At 41.1% G+C, this 15,669-nt stretch overlaps 1 protein-coding gene and 1 non-coding gene across 2 annotated transcripts in view; one reads left to right on the top strand and one right to left on the bottom strand.

The window, feature by feature from the left end:
* The window catches only part of SAMSN1 (SAM domain, SH3 domain and nuclear localization signals 1), a 188,404-nt gene that overhangs the window by 71,383 nt on the left and 101,352 nt on the right, over positions 1–15,669 (bottom strand). The window contains exons 5-6 of the mRNA XM_007669505.3: positions 14,334–14,420; positions 6,480–6,559 (exon numbers count right to left, since the gene is read on the bottom strand). Coding sequence (XP_007667695.1) covers positions 6,480–6,559; positions 14,334–14,420 — 167 coding nt within the window. The remainder of the gene's footprint in view (positions 1–6,479; positions 6,560–14,333; positions 14,421–15,669) is intronic.
* LOC114818112 lies at positions 11,708–11,846 on the top strand. The gene has a single exon (XR_003765932.1). It is a non-coding gene; the product is annotated as a small nucleolar RNA SNORA7 (small nucleolar RNA).

The raw sequence follows: 15,669 nt of genomic DNA, 5'->3' as shown, positions 1-15,669 counted from the left end.
GCCTGTGCTCTACTAGGCATGTGTGATCACACTTACACACACACACGAGTGCTCATCCTTCTGTAGCCTGAGATGGAGTGGGGAGCACTGCTGAGCAGCTTGCCTAGTCCCAAAGTGGTGAAATGACAAGCTATTTTACCTGGAAACAGCCAAGAAATATCTCAGCAAAAAAAGTGTTTCAGGAGTATTTACCTCCCCTCAAATTAGTTTCAAAACAATCAAGCTGAAATTGCAGCAAAAAAGTTCACTTCAAGCACTTAGTTCAGTGCTTTGATTAGATTAGATTAGATTAGACTGTAAACCCGTCAAAGGGCAGGAACCGTCTCTGTTACCGATTTGTACATTCCAAATGCTTAGTACAGTGCTCTGCACATAGTAAGCGCTCAATAAATACTATTGAATGAATGAATGAATGCTCTGCACACAGTAAGCACTCAGTAAATATGATTAAATGAACTTTAAGAACCTCTTGACTGCTAGGGAGAAGCAGCATATCATGAGAAGCAGCACAGTCTAGAGGAAAGAGCATGCAAGTGATAGTCAGAGGACTGGGGTTCTAATCCCAGCTCTGTCACTTGCCTGCTGTGTGACCTTGGCTAAGTCACTTCACTTCTCCGTGCCTCAGTTCCCTCATCTGCAAAATGGGGATTCAATACCTATTCTCCCTCTTACTTGAACCTGTTTTTTTTGTATCTACTCCAGCACTTAGAACAGTGCTTGACACACAGTAAGCACTTAAACTCCCTTAATAATAGTTATGGCATTTGTTAAGAAACTTTAGAACAGGCTGCGAGTGATGTCTGTTGAATTATCATTCCTGGAGCTCTTTGGAAACACACCATATCCCATGGTTCTAGATGACTTTCTCATTCCCTTACTTGGAGACCGGGGGTTGGACCAGATGACCTCATATAAGTCCTTTCCATGGGATTCTATAGCTCCCACTCTTCACTTCTGCTCAATCGACTGACAGTATTTACTGAGTGAATTTACTCAGTTACTCATGTGTGCAGAACACTGTTCAAGTGCTAGGGAGAGAGTGAACAATGGAGAAAGTAGGCACCATCCCTGCCCTCAAGAAGCTTATTTCTTCTGTCTCTCTGCACACCAAGGAGAATATAGAACTATAGGATTCTGGAGGGACTTAAAACTCTTGAATGATGAGACCTCATATGGAGGTTCAATGGATAAATTGATTTCCTGGTGATGTAGGGACAGTAGTTCACAGATGGGGTGAAGCAGAAAGGTAAGGAAACCTCAGGAACCTACCGTGACCTTTCACTCCACTATTTGTCAATTAATTCCTCCAGCCACAGTAATTTCCTGGAGAAAATATTGCCCTGGGGTGAGGGTTCTGTCTTTGGTAGGAGAATATGACAGAGCTTAATTTAATATAACCCAGGAGCTCCGCTTGGAAAGTAATAAATGCTATCCCTCTTTTTCATCAAGAATATGAACGATGCTTTGAAAGCCAAATGCAACCTAAAAATTTACGGGAGAAATGAGGCATGAAACATTTTGGAAAATATATTAGCCCAAAGTCTATACCACTGCATATTTTATACTCTTTCCAATATGCTTCAAGAGGTTCAGGCCATCAACTGGATGTTGCCAGAGAAGAACAAACAAGATCCAATATGTGGGAATAAATGCTGGGGTAAAGTTTGAGTGTTTCCTTCTGCCTGGAGAAAATGGAGAGGTTAGATGATTCACATGGCCAGCCTTAGGAGTCTAGATTTTTGAAATACTAAGGTATTTTGCTACTCCAATCTTTAAAATCCATTTCTCCCATATGGAGGCCAGAAAAAGCCCCAATGGATTGACCAGGATATGCTGTTGGACAAAAAAGGAATCTTCTCTGATATCTCAATAACAGTTAGATGCTGAGAGGCCACAACCAAAGTGAACACTGTGCCCTGCTCAAGAAGACCAAATATAAAAATGTCCGAAGTCAACATCAAAGTGACAATTTGGCAAGGAAGTATTTGCAGAGGAATTACGCTTATTGAACCTTTGAATACCCACCTCCAGGGGCAGAGATATAATTAAGATATATCCCTCACACAGATTTCCTTGTCAGCAAATAAGGCAAGACTGAAAAGTGTGCCAAGAAATAAACCAAGGGTCAAGGAGAGACACTGTGGAAAGAAGGAGAAGCATGAAAGCTGAAGGAAAAAGCCATGAGGAATACTACAAGATATTCTGCAAAGATGGTTTAAAAACTGCCTAAAGATTTCTGAGAGAAGACAGTGGGAAGTACCTGAAATGAAGTGGAACTTAAAGGGAGTTAAAAGAGCTGCAAGGTTGAAACAGAAGATCCCAATGGCATTGAAAAGCAAAAATGGAGCGAGGATACCCAAGGAATCAATATGGATGAAAAATGTATAAAACATCGACAATGCCTTTACTCATCTAAAATCACAGAAAGTCATCTCTAGCCAACAGCAAGCCCAGCATCAATTCCAGAAGTAATTTGGGAAGAAACAGAATATACGCCTCACTGTGTGAAATGGAAGATCACTCTCCTCGCCTTCAAAGCCTTATCGAAGGCACGTGTCATCCAAGAGTCCTTCCCTGAATGGGCCCTCATTTCCTTTTCTTCCACTTTCTTCTACATCACTCTTGCACTTGGATTTGCATCCTTTATTCACCCCACGCTCACAGTCCCAAAGCACTTATGAATCTATCCATAATTCATATTAATGTCTGTCTCCCTTTCTAGATTGTAAGCACGCTGCGGACAGGGAAAGTATTTACCCTGGCTGTATATTGATTCTCCCAAGCTCTTAGAACAGAGCTCCGCTCACAGTAAGTGCTCAGTAAATACAAGTGATGAGTAGATGACAATGTATACGTAATTTGGAGTTGAAATTATTTCAAGGCAAGTGGCCCCTCGGTTCAACACCTACAACATGAACAGCTGCACTCCAACTACATGGAAAAGAAATGGGCAATGCCATTGGTCAGGAAAGGAGACAGGATCTTCTAAACTACTGCCCAATAGTTATCCTGTCACAAATACCAAAAAAAATGTGCATCACAGTTATACTAAACCCCATCAGAATGCATCTGAATAAGCCAGTTTCTATTCAGGAAATTCCAACATTGACCACATGGATGCCCTGTACCAGCTGACCAGAAAGTGTCAAAATACCAGTTTCTTCACATCTGTTAACTTTGAGAAAGGGCTCAACTCAGAGGAATTCAACTCTATTTTCAATGTGTTCATTGAAATTAAAATTGACTCGACTCATACAGACCATCTGGAGCAGATGAGCCGCAACTGCAAAATGGAAATCAAAATGTTCAACAACCCATACAGCAGCAGCAGTTGTAGTAGAGTGCCCACTTGGTGCAGTGCACTGTGCTAGGCCTTTAGGACACACAGAATAGCCAAGTAACACATTCCCTGCTCACAAGAAGATTACACTATAGGGGGGAGCCAAAGCATAAAATATTTACAACTAGAATGGTCAAATATATATATATTTATCAGGCATATCTACATGAGTGCTGAGGAGGCTATAAATAAGTTCATAAGATCTAGAGTTGGCTGAAGGGATGACATGGCTGGGAAATTAACTGAGGGAAGCTTGTTAGAGGAGGGGGGATTTTAGGAGGGATCTGAATGTGGGAAGAGCTGTCTGATGTGGGGAAGGAGTATAAAGTGATGCAGGAGTCATGGAGGGAGACCTCATTGCAGCACTGGTGCAACTGGTATTGGTATTCAACAAACACCACAAGGACAAGGAAATAAATACTGACTGTATTGCATCTTGTGCCCATTCACTAGTAGTTGGATATGATGAAGCTGAAGTAGAAAGAAAAAATACAAGAGTAGCAGAAATGGTTGCACAAAGTGGGTAGTCTCTTGAAGGATATTGCCTGGAGGGAGCCAAAACTCATATAAATAGTGAATAAACTTATGAAGTGGAAAGCTACTCAATCTTCTCTAGAAAATAAAGGTGATATGTGGCAGGGAATGGAAGAGAAAGGTAGCACAGATCCATTTAAACAGAAATCAGAACACTGTTATAGGATCATAAGCGACAAAGAAGAAAAAGAAACTTTATGACTCCACTATCTTTGCCATAAATGTTAGCTAGCTTGGAAGGTTGAGTGGCAAGGATGATAACTGCATGCCAAAGAACAACGGAAAAGACACGTACATTCCAAACAAAAACCTTGGGGAGATCTGAGATGGCACTGAACCGGTCCTCTGACCAAACTTTTCTTTTGGAGATGGGTTCAGCATGCTTTGAGTAGCATAGAAAGGGATATTGCATTAGTAGGGCAATGATTGAAGAGGAGTTAAGTTTAAGGATAATCGGTATCTGGGTATTGCTAAAATCCACCTTTTGCTCTCTATCCAAACTATCCCGCTGATCCAAGTGCTTATTTCCCACCTTGACTACTGGATTAGCTTTCTCACTGACCTCCCTGCCTCCTGTCTCTCCTGATTCCTGTCCTTACTTCACTATGCTGCCCAGGTCATTTTTTTGGATGAATTCTCAGAAACTTCCAATAGCTGTCCACCCAACTACACATCAAACACAAACTCTATATCACTGGCTTCAAAACACTCAGCTATCTTCTGCCTACCTTATTTTCTCTAGTCTTCCACTACAACCCAATCTGCACTTTCTGCTTCTCCAATGCAGAACTATTCTCTGTACCTTGATCTCATCTATCCCATGGCAGACCCCTTGTCCATGAGTTCTCTCAAGTCTGGAATTCCCTCCTCCCTCATATCCCACCACTCTCCTCACCTTCAAAACCCTAAAATCACATCTCCTCCAAGAGGTCTTCCCTGATTAAGCCCTTGTTTCTCCTATCCATCCTTCCCCTTATGTTGACTATGCACTTGGCTTAAGCACTTTAATACTTCCACCGGCCCCATAGCACTTATGTACATATCCTTATATTCTACCATTTCTCCAATTTATAATTCATTTTTATGTCTGTTACCCTTTGTGGACAGTGGTCATGCCTTCTGACTCTACTGTAATTTTTCAACTACCTAGAACAGTGCTCTTTGCATAGTAGGTGCTCACTGATTGATGGATTAAACCAAGGCTCACCAAGGTTCAGCCCCAGCACCTATGAGTCCAGTAAACTTATCATGAACTGCAACTGTGCCCCTTTTTTGTTTAGTACTTCCCAAGCATTTAGCACAGTGCATTACACCCAGGAAGCTTTTAATGAACACTCCATTATGACCATGTTTTCTGTAGAACTCATGGAGGGCTGCCTTCATTTGGTGCTGGAAATAAAGAAGCTGCTGTTCCTTCTACACCCACCCCTCCCACCCACTTTAGCCTTCCATCCTGCAGATAATTAATTCAGCAGCAACAACCGGGAAAGTTGCCAGTATTGAGGGCACTAGCTCCTTTCCCAGTCCAAATTAAGCCCTGTAGGTATCACACTTGACTCGGGGAATAAAAGAGTTGGCTCTGACATCAACAACTTCTTTTTGGACACAATGCCTGGCTTGTTGCTTAGAAAACCAAGGCTCATTAGGGGTCTGTTTTACCCCTAAGTACAACTGGAGGTAAGAGCCAACCCTTTGAGTCTTGTTACCATTACAACTCAATGGCATTACAACTGCCTTTGCTCTAACTATTGCCAAACTTAGGTTGGTGAAGCAATATGTACCCCAAAGGAATTTCTCTGAGGTTTTCATGCCCATCTCCCCATCTAGACGGCAAGCTCGTTGTGGGCAGGGAATGTACCTATCAACTCTGTAGTACTGAACTCTCCCAACTGCTTAGTACAGTGCTCTGCATGCAGTAAGAGCTCAATAAATATGATTGATTGATTGAGGTGATGGAGTAGAGCCTCCGTTTATTGATCACTCCCCCCTTGAGTGTAATGTCAGCTATAAAAGTTACACATTTTTGAATGAAAATGCTACAGTGATAAAGAGCTATCTGTGGTTGTCAGGGAAGGATTCAAAATCAGCATGATGTCTGACTGATTCTGCATTTTCTTGATCTTGGGCGTGTAGCAACTGATGGCCTGTTAATTAATTTTATGTCATTATTATTAGCCAGTATAAAGTTCACATTGCTCAAACTAGAGGGATAATGAATATAGTCTTATGAAGACAACAGTCAGAAAGGACATCTATGCTTTACTATACATTCTGAAAAGACAAGTCCCCACAGCCCAAGCTGAAGTTAGCCCTCTTGATCGAGGTACTCAGCACAGTTCTTGCCAAAGAAAATTCCAGAGTAGTAATTTAAAATGCCCACATCACCACTGTAGAACCTGGATGGTTTGAACAATCAAAATGGCAGATAAATTCAAACTTTCATTGCCTTTTCACTTCTATCTCAGTTTCTTGAAATTCACTCCAGATAGGAATAACCAAATGGTCACCAGACGCAAAGTTAATTTTTTTTTAATCTAAGCACATGGTTGACACTCAACTCTGAAATAGCAAAGATAATCAAATAAATATTTAATATTCATATTACCTGACATGGAGCATCTTCTCTTTTTCCTCCTTGCAGGATATTTTTGTTGTTGCCTTCAAGGAAACCACTTCCACTGAGATCTAAAGAAAAATATATATATTCATTGAGGTTGGCTATTAGAAACTTTATAACTAGTCACCTATTTTTTAAACGAAGGTAAACAGGCCCATTTTCCTGTCCTGAATACAGTAGCCCTCTCTTTAGAGGCCAAAAGAGATAGGGAAATACTGCCTTTTGATTTTTATTTTATTTAGGTGAGCATCAACATTTTTGAAATATGGAGAGTCTCTCACACAGTTCTCACTAACCTTGTAGGAAATCATTTACTATACATATTTCATGAGGTGGATACAGAACCTATTTTTTAAATTGTATTTTCATTTTTTATCTGATTTTCTTTTATATTATTTTACTTTATTGCATTTATCTTCTTGCATTATCACAGCTAGACAAGCATATCTGCCTTCTCACTATCTCTCTCCCAGCGTTTCTCTGCACCAGTTTACACTAACCACCACTACATAGATCCAGTTCTCGAGGTGTCACTCAGCCTCCACTTCCCTTGGCCTCCCATGTCCCTCCACAGCTTGTTGTGGGCAGGGAATGTGTCAGTTTATTGCTATATTGTACTCTCCTAAGTGCCTAGTACAGTGCTTTGTACACAGTAAGCACTCAATAAATACAACTGAATGAATGAATGAATGAATGAAGCTAGGATGTGATGCACTCAGGAGGTACGAAAAATAGCATTAATATTATTACCACTAATACTACTACCTACAGGAGATTAATTTCATTCTTACATACACACTTTGCTATTACCTCTTCAAAGAGTAGAACAGAACAAAAACAAATAAGAAAGGAATGGACATGACTTTGTTCCCTATGCATATGCCACTTTGCCCACTGCTGTCTTAAATGCACTTTTCACCAGTACATTTTAAGCCTCATCAATTTAGGTTCCGTATCCAGCTCATGAAATATTTATGGTAAATGATTTCTTACAGGGTTAGTGAGAACTGTGTGAGAGACTCCATATTTCAAAGACGCTGATGTTCACCTAAATAAAATAAAAATCAAAAGGCAGTATTTCCCTGTCTCTTTTGGCTTCTAAAGAGAGGGCTACTATATTCAGGACAGGAAAATGCACCTGTTTTCCTTAAGTCCCCTTCTTACTGTTTTCAAAAGAAATCCTGCCTCCATTGCCTAGATATGTCACAGGTAATCAGGACATGAAATCCATGATTGGTAGATGCTCTTAATTCAAAACACTGTCCCACAATCCTTGGTCCAATACTTACATATGATGGGCAAGCCTACATCTCACAGGATTCCAGAGTGTCCCCAAAACTCAAAGCATCAAGTCCTTAAAAGTGAGGAGACCCAGGATGGCATTTTGCAGGGAAGAATCAAATTGGTAGCAGTGTTATGGGCAACAAAGAATAGTTCTTGAATAATGTATTGGTAATTGGCCACTACACTCTTAGTGACAGTCCCTTTGCCCATGAGGCCAGAGCTTCCTCTTATAATGAACTGCACTGCCTTAGGTATGAAAGGCTGAGAGCATTAGCAGGCTGCCAATAGCCAAGGCAGTATCATTTGAAACGTAAAATGCATCAGTGTTGTTGACAAACTTACATTAGAGAATTGCTTCCCGCTGTGTGAAGAGATTTTTAAGTGTGGGACTGAAATTTTTTTTAATCTTGCCATTATCCCATAAAGCCATGTCTGGTCAGAGTGCATGTGGAATTGAATTGCCCTGCCATTAGAGACCATTTTAAGAACTCAAATGAGAGATTACTAAATGTTAAGCTTTACGGAAACATTAAAGCATTTATGAATTTTCAAACCAAGAAATACCAAGATGAAAATGAGGGTTTCTGCCCAACAAAAGGCAGAAAAATCATAAAAGAGGATTTAAAAGTACAAATGGGATTCTTCTTATATACCTAATCACAGAACTATGGCTAGATAGGCTGAGGGAGAGATGACTATGGCCGGGAAGTCTGAGGGAGAGATGACTAAGGCACAGTAGGCTGAAGGAGAGATCACTACGGCCGGATAGGCTGAGGGAGAGGAACAGGTATAGTCCCAGAGTGGCCATTTGTCTACTTTTATCCCAATCAGACCAAATTTCAGCTGCTCTGTCCCCTGTTCCGTATTGATATGGCACCAGATGCCTTTATAGCCTAGCATTTGTAATTTTTTAGGGCCAGCCTCCATGCTGTGAATGCTGCAACTTGGAAGCAATGCCCACATTTTCAAAGACCTTGGAAAACGTAATGACTGTGGAGTAATGAAGGGAGTCCAATTCCACAAGGAGATACATTCAGCAACAACATAGTACAGCAAACTTCCACAGAGAAACCTTTGGGGTGTATCCTGAGAAGCAGAGTGGCTTAGTGGAAAGAGCATGGGCCTGGGAGTCAAAGGACCGGTATTTTAATCCCAGCACCACCACTTGCCTGCTGCGTGACCTCAGGCAAGGTTCTTAGTTTCTCTGAGCTTCAGTTTTCTCATCTGTAAAATAGGGATGAAATGCCATTTCCCTCCCAGACTGTGGGAGCAGGAACAGTGTCTTCCCTGATTATCTTCTATCTACCCCAGTGCTTAGTACAGAGTTAGACCCATACTATATATTTTAAAAATACTATTATTATTATTGTTGTTATTAACAATTATACCATCATGTACCTTTCCAGATCCGGCAAAAGGTGTCTGGGTTTCTTTAATGCCAACAGTGGCAAACCTAGATCCTTCATTCACACCACCTCCAAGCTTCAGATATTTGTTTGGAATGGCTTCTCAAGAAAATTGGTAGACAGCAGGGAGTAGAGGAAAGAACATGGGCCTGGGAGTTAGGACACTTGGGGTCTAATCTGGCTCCACCACTTGCTGTGTGATCTTGGGCAAATCACTTAAATTTTCTGGGCCTCAATTTCCTTATCTGAAAAATGGAGATAAAATACCTGTTCTCCCTTCCACAAACTGTGAGCCCCATGTTGGGTCAGGGACTGTATCTCATCTGATTATCTTGTATCTATCCAAGCAATCAGCATAGTGCTTGGCACAAAGTAAGCCCTTAATAGATATTATTTGGATTGAAGTCTCTGAGGGATAAATTCTTCCAATGTTGTGTTCTGGACCTTCCAGCAGTGACTCTCACCTTGCAGAGGGATTTCCCTTGAAATAATCTTGCAGCAAAATGGGCAATGTGATAAGGCCTTTGTGTTATTGTTGATTGCCCCTCCTGCTCTCTCTAGGCCATACCTTGTGATAGCTTCAACATGAAGCAGCTTTTGAAGGAACACTGCTCTTTCTGCAAATACCAAGCTCCAAATGTTTGAAAAAACTAAAACAGTCTAAACCAATAAAGGGGTGAGTAAAAATAAACAAACTGTGATCTTATCAACCTGTGAGCCCTCCTGGCTGGAAATCTCCCTTACTCTTGTGTAAATATCAGAATCCCCTTTGCACTATGATCCTTGTTTAAAGAAGAATCATTAAGCTGGACTGGGGCAAAATTTAATATATCGGCTTTTTTATATGGCTTAGGGAAGGCTATCAGATTATTTTCTAAGTGACCTGAGGCAATGATAATTTGCATATTCACATAAATTGCCATATTGGATATGAGCTTCCCTGACTAAGGTGTGCATAGTAAGTTTGATTCATTAAGGGAACTGGCTGCTGTTGTACTAAGGCAGTTATTCAGAGTTATTCAGAGGGATATGAATCTTTCCCACCACACACAAAAGACCCAAAGGCCACTAGCTTGGGACAGGAGGGAAAAACTGGAAACTGTTCCTAGAAATTGTGGCCTCTGAAAGGTTTAGTTAGTCTTGCAGAATGGAACGATCCAGGGTTGAATTCTGAGTTCTCATGATTCCAAGTCACAATCCCTAAACATGTGGCAGTTAAGGGAAAGCGAGTTTATCTCAGTTATTACAGAGGAGCCTGAGATCATTCATAGGCCTCAGGCAATTTCAGAACTACAGTCAATCGAGAGTACTTATTGAGCACCTATGTGCAGAGCAGTGTACTGAGCATGCAGGAAAAGTTCACTAGACTTAATAGAAAAATCTGCAGTCTTGAGAACCTTACAATCAAGGTCCTCGGAGGGTCACAGGCAGTTAATATAATCCAAAGGCTAAATTAGATCTCAATTCCTACACACCTTGGGATAGACTCTACATTGTAAGCTCAATGTGGGAAGGGAATGTGTCTGCTAACTCCACTGTATTGCACTCTTCCAAGCTCTTAGTACAGTGTTCTGCACACAGCAAGTGCTCAATAAACACTACTGATTGACTGATAGAAGACGTCTCAGGCGACAAGTGTAAGCAAGAATAAGTTTCCAAGTTTTCCTTCAGCCCTGTATCCAAAGCTCCTCTTCCAATAAGAATGAGGAGCAGTGTGGTCTAATGGATAGAGCACATGCCTAGGAGCCCAAAGAACCTGGGTTCTAATCCCAGCTCTGCCACTTGTCTGCCGTGTGACTCTGGACAAGTCACTTAACTTCACTGTGCCTCAGTTCCCTCATCTGTAAAGTGAGGGTTTAGACTGCGAGCCCCCATATAGGACATGGACTGTGTCCAACCTGATTAGCTTGTGTCTACCCCAGCACATAGTACAGTGTCTAATACATAGTAAGCACTTAAAAAATACTTAAAACAAAACAAAAAAAGAGCCTGAACCTTTTCACAACCAGGTTCTGCCACCATCCAATTAAATTCACCCTGCTGTTTCCAGACTCTGATTCCTACCTCTTATGCAATAACATTGAGGTAACAAAGTTAATTGAAGGAATGTGGTAGAGTCACTCTTTTTCTTAATGGAAACCTTCCAGTTGAAGAAGGAAGAACTTCCAGACTGAGCTTCTAAACACAGTTTAAACAGATGGGACTCCCTTGGGATCTGTCACCTCCCGCTCCAGCTCCACAACTTTAGGATATGGTGATGAAGGCCAAGGTCAGGATGGAGACTCATACTCCTTTTCATTCAGAGTGGGAACCTAGTGAAAAGTTGGCAGTAGGTTTCGTGTCATAAAATTAGACTGACGTTAAATTCAGATTCCCCTTTTTGTAGGCCCCTTAACACGCTGATGGGCTGCCACCTTATTAATATAAAGTATTCCTTTGAAAATGAAAGAGACCATGGGATGAAGATGCTGACTCTGACTTCTGTCTGGAGTTGGCATAGATTTATTAGGGGCTACGCCTAATGAAGCCCTCTCAGGATCACACCTGGAGAGTTTTCAGTACTCTAACCAGTCTCGGCTACCAGAGGGAGAGTCAAGCAGAGGCACATCCATTCCATTCCTAGCTTGGGCAGAGGCTAGCGAGCGGAAAGCAATCTGCTGCAACTCAAAACTCAACTGTGCTGGGCAGTAGCAGCAAAGGAGAGTTGAGGGTGGAGACTCAAGTTTACTGCATGGAAGAAGGTAGTGAAAAACTATTCCCGTATTTTTACCAAGAAAATTCTATGGATACACTATCAGAATGATTGCAGATGGAGGTGGGGCATTCTGTGTGCAGAGTATAATACTAAGTGCTTGGAAAGTACAATTAAGCAATGGAGAGACAATCCCTGCCCACACCAGGCTTATAGTCTAGAAGGGGGAAGACAGACATCAAAACAAGTACATAGGCATCAATATAAATAGAATTATAGATATAAACATATATGCATAAGGCCTCTGGGGCGCGGGGTGGGGGGGGAGCAAAGGGTGACAAGGAAAGGTGGGGGAGCTGAGGAAAAGGGGGGCTTAGTCTGGGAGTCTTGTACCCTCCCAAGCACTTAGTACAGTGCTCTGCACACAGTAAGCACTCAATAGATACAATTGATTGAGTGGGGATACTCATTTCTGCTAGCTCTAAATTTCCTACCAAGGATTTTTAGTCATGCGGAGAGTTCTAAAATTTTCTTCCGTTTTTATTGCTTCTGGCAGAACCAGACAATGCAAAGCAAGAGGAGCCAGCAAACTCCCCTGGACAGAATAAATAGCACCCAGCAATCCACCTCTAAGCAATTAGGGTGTAATTAACAGTCAAAAGTAATGTTACCATGGAGGCCAAAGAAACCTTATTGGTTACTGTGTGGGAATGGGTTAGAAAGCCCCAGAGTATTTCCAACCAAGCTGTTGCAGATACACCCACTCAAATGAAAACCCACATGCCCCTTCTCTTCCATCTCCATTTATAATCACAACAACAACTTTGGTCTCTGGCCATCAGCTTCCCCCAGCTGGTTGTTAATCCCTAGGAAATGCCTTGTGACTCCATTTTTATTGCTGAAATCTGTTAGACTTTAGACTTTTTTTTTCATTCTATCAAGGATTTTGAGGCAAATCAAAGTCCTGGGAGGTTCCCCTGCGCTGCATTATCTTTCCCTTTGCTGACCCAGACTATGCCCCTCTTACCTCCTCAAGGTAACAGATTCCATGCTTACCCACTCCCAGTTCAAAAATGTTCATTTGTTCATTCTGGACTGTAAGCTCCCTCTAGACTATAAACTTGTTGTGGGCAGGAAATGTGTCTGTTTATTGTTATATTGTACTCTCCCCAACGCTTAACACAGTGCTCTGCACATAGTAAGCCCTCAATAAATACAATTGAATGAATGAATGAATATTGATGGCTGTGATCTTCACCCAATAATATGGACATTTCTGTAGAATGTGTCCTATGCCAATGCAGACTCCATGTTATTACCCTCCATGGATCATTATATTACAGATCATGTTTTATAGTGTCTGGTAATTAGCACTTTGATACTCACCCAGCACCACAGGATTTATGAAAATATTCTTATATTCTACTCTATTATATTCTAATATACTTATATTCTACTATTTCCCATAGCCCTAATCGGGTTTAATGTCTGTCTCCCCGTGTAGCCTAAGCAACTTATGAGCAGGGACTGTGTACTTTCCCAAGTACTTAGTACAGTGCTCTGCACACAGTAAGCACTCAATAAATACCACTGGTTGATTTATAGATAGGATACTGTCCCTCAACTAGTATTTTTCATCCCTTTAATCCAGGACTGTGGGTTTAACTGGGAACCCAGTGTTTCTATGGGTCAGTAAATTCTAGTTGGAGGCTTTTCTCAATGGAGCCACCATCCTCCTTTCCTCTCTCTATACTCCTTCCCCCAGCCACTTCATTCACTCCCAGTGTTCTTCCAAATCCCCCAAATCCAGAGGGTTCCCTTTCTGACTTCACCCACCACTAGAATTCACTTGTTGATGGAGCCCTCTTATAAAAACCAAAATCTAGGCTTCCCAAAAAAGCCCACAACAGGAGTAAGTTTGGGGAATATCAAATGGGTTTTCTAAATGTAAGCAATTTAATTTTGATTTCAATCACTTATGGATGCTACAAACTAATTTAATGCTTACAATTTTTCCTTTGTAAATCCGTAAACAAATTAGCCCAGCTAATATATATAATCACCAAGGTTTAATTTTACGTGTAAATATTCATTTTGATTTGCACCCTTCCCCAAACACATCATTTACATACCTATCTCTAATTCCTCTTAATGCTGGTCTCCCACTCTGGTATGTAAGCTCCTTGAGGGAAGGTAGCATCTATTTCTATTCTTTGGTATTGTCTCCTCCCATACGTTTAGTACAATGCTCTGCCCATATTATTCTGCATGCAAGTAATACTGCCTTGCCTAACGAGCTTCATTTATGTCATTTACTACCATCTGTCATCCCTTACAAAAGAAATACTCTTAGTGGGAAACTGAGGTCCATTGTGTGTGAAAGATGAGAAATTCTCCTTGATGCCCTTTAAATTACTTTGGGGTAAGTGCAAAATCATTTGAACTATACTCAGCGATTACCTTCAAATTGACAGGGCCTTGTGATGGACTGATCACCCTCTGACTTCCTGGAAATCTTCCAAGAAGTGTCGTCGCCATTTTTCCTGTCTGAAGTCAAAGCATAAGGAGGAATCACCAGAATTTGTACTTGCACCTGAACAAACTGTCTAAATGATAGGGAAGAGCATGTCAGAGCTAGTCAAATAAGGTCAGCCTCTAGATTCTCTAGATGAGAAGCAGCGTGGCTCAGTGGAAAGAGCACGGGCTTTGGAGTCAGGGCTCATGAGTTCGAATCCCAGCTCTGCCACTTGTCGGCTGTGTGACTATGGGCAAGTCACTTAACTTCTCCGTGCCTCACTTCCCTCATCTGTAAAATGGGGATTAAGACTGTGAGCCCCACGTGGGACAACCTGATTCCCCTATGTCTACCCCAGCGCTTAGAACTGTGCTCGGCACATAGTAAGCGCTTAACAAATACCAACATTATTATTATTATTATTAGATTTAGCATTTCTTTCAGACCTGGGAACTGGGTAGCGAATTTTGGAGTGATCAGTGGTGCTCTCTGGGTATTCTTCTTCTCATGTTCCCAACTCTTTTATTTTGTATTTGCCCAAGTAGTTATTATAGTGTTCTGCACTCAGTAAGCACTCAATAAATATGATTGATGCTTGGCAAAATATCCTTTCAACAGCTTCTAGTATTATGTGTTAATTTCAGTTAACTTTATACTTAGCCATGGAGGCCAGGATTTCACTGAAGAACTTTAAAAGACAGAGTTTTGTAGCTTTCTCTACAGGCTTGAGAATTTGCTTATTGGTTGCTTCCATTTTATTTTGATATATGCACTGGGCATATTAACAGGTAGAGTCCAGTAATCAGCAACCTTACTAAATCTTAAAAATGGAAAAATTATAGGAGCGGTGAAGTGGGGGTTGACAACAAACTAATCGTGCCTGTTTATGTAGAGGTTGAGATTTAAGATATTTGATGGAAAAACAAAACTTTAGCCAAAATTCATAGGACAGTAAAGTACATCGTTTGTAAAGCTGCCAGAGAGGGAATGGATATTTGTAGATATGGGAAAAAAAGCCTCATTCTCTGATGGTTGGGGAAATATGTATTCCGTTCTTCCATAAAAAGTGTTCTCACCCACCGTTGAATAGAACAGCATTAGAGAAGGTGGGAATGTTCTTCCATTGAGGCTTGTGTATCTGGAACAGGTTCAAAGCAAATGTCCAGAAAAATGGTTGTGTTCATTTGTTTGACCCCGATTAAGATGATCTTAACATAATGTGCGTTTTTCCTCAGAAGAAGTTCACAGGAATGTGGCTCTCCAACATTATAGGAAAATTTG

Source organism: Ornithorhynchus anatinus, chromosome 17 (assembly GCF_004115215.2).
Source record: "Ornithorhynchus anatinus isolate Pmale09 chromosome 17, mOrnAna1.pri.v4, whole genome shotgun sequence".
Lineage (NCBI taxonomy): Eukaryota > Metazoa > Chordata > Mammalia > Monotremata > Ornithorhynchidae > Ornithorhynchus > Ornithorhynchus anatinus.
The sequence above is the reverse complement of the archived record's forward strand: the minus strand, read 5'-3'. Positions and strand labels throughout refer to the sequence as shown.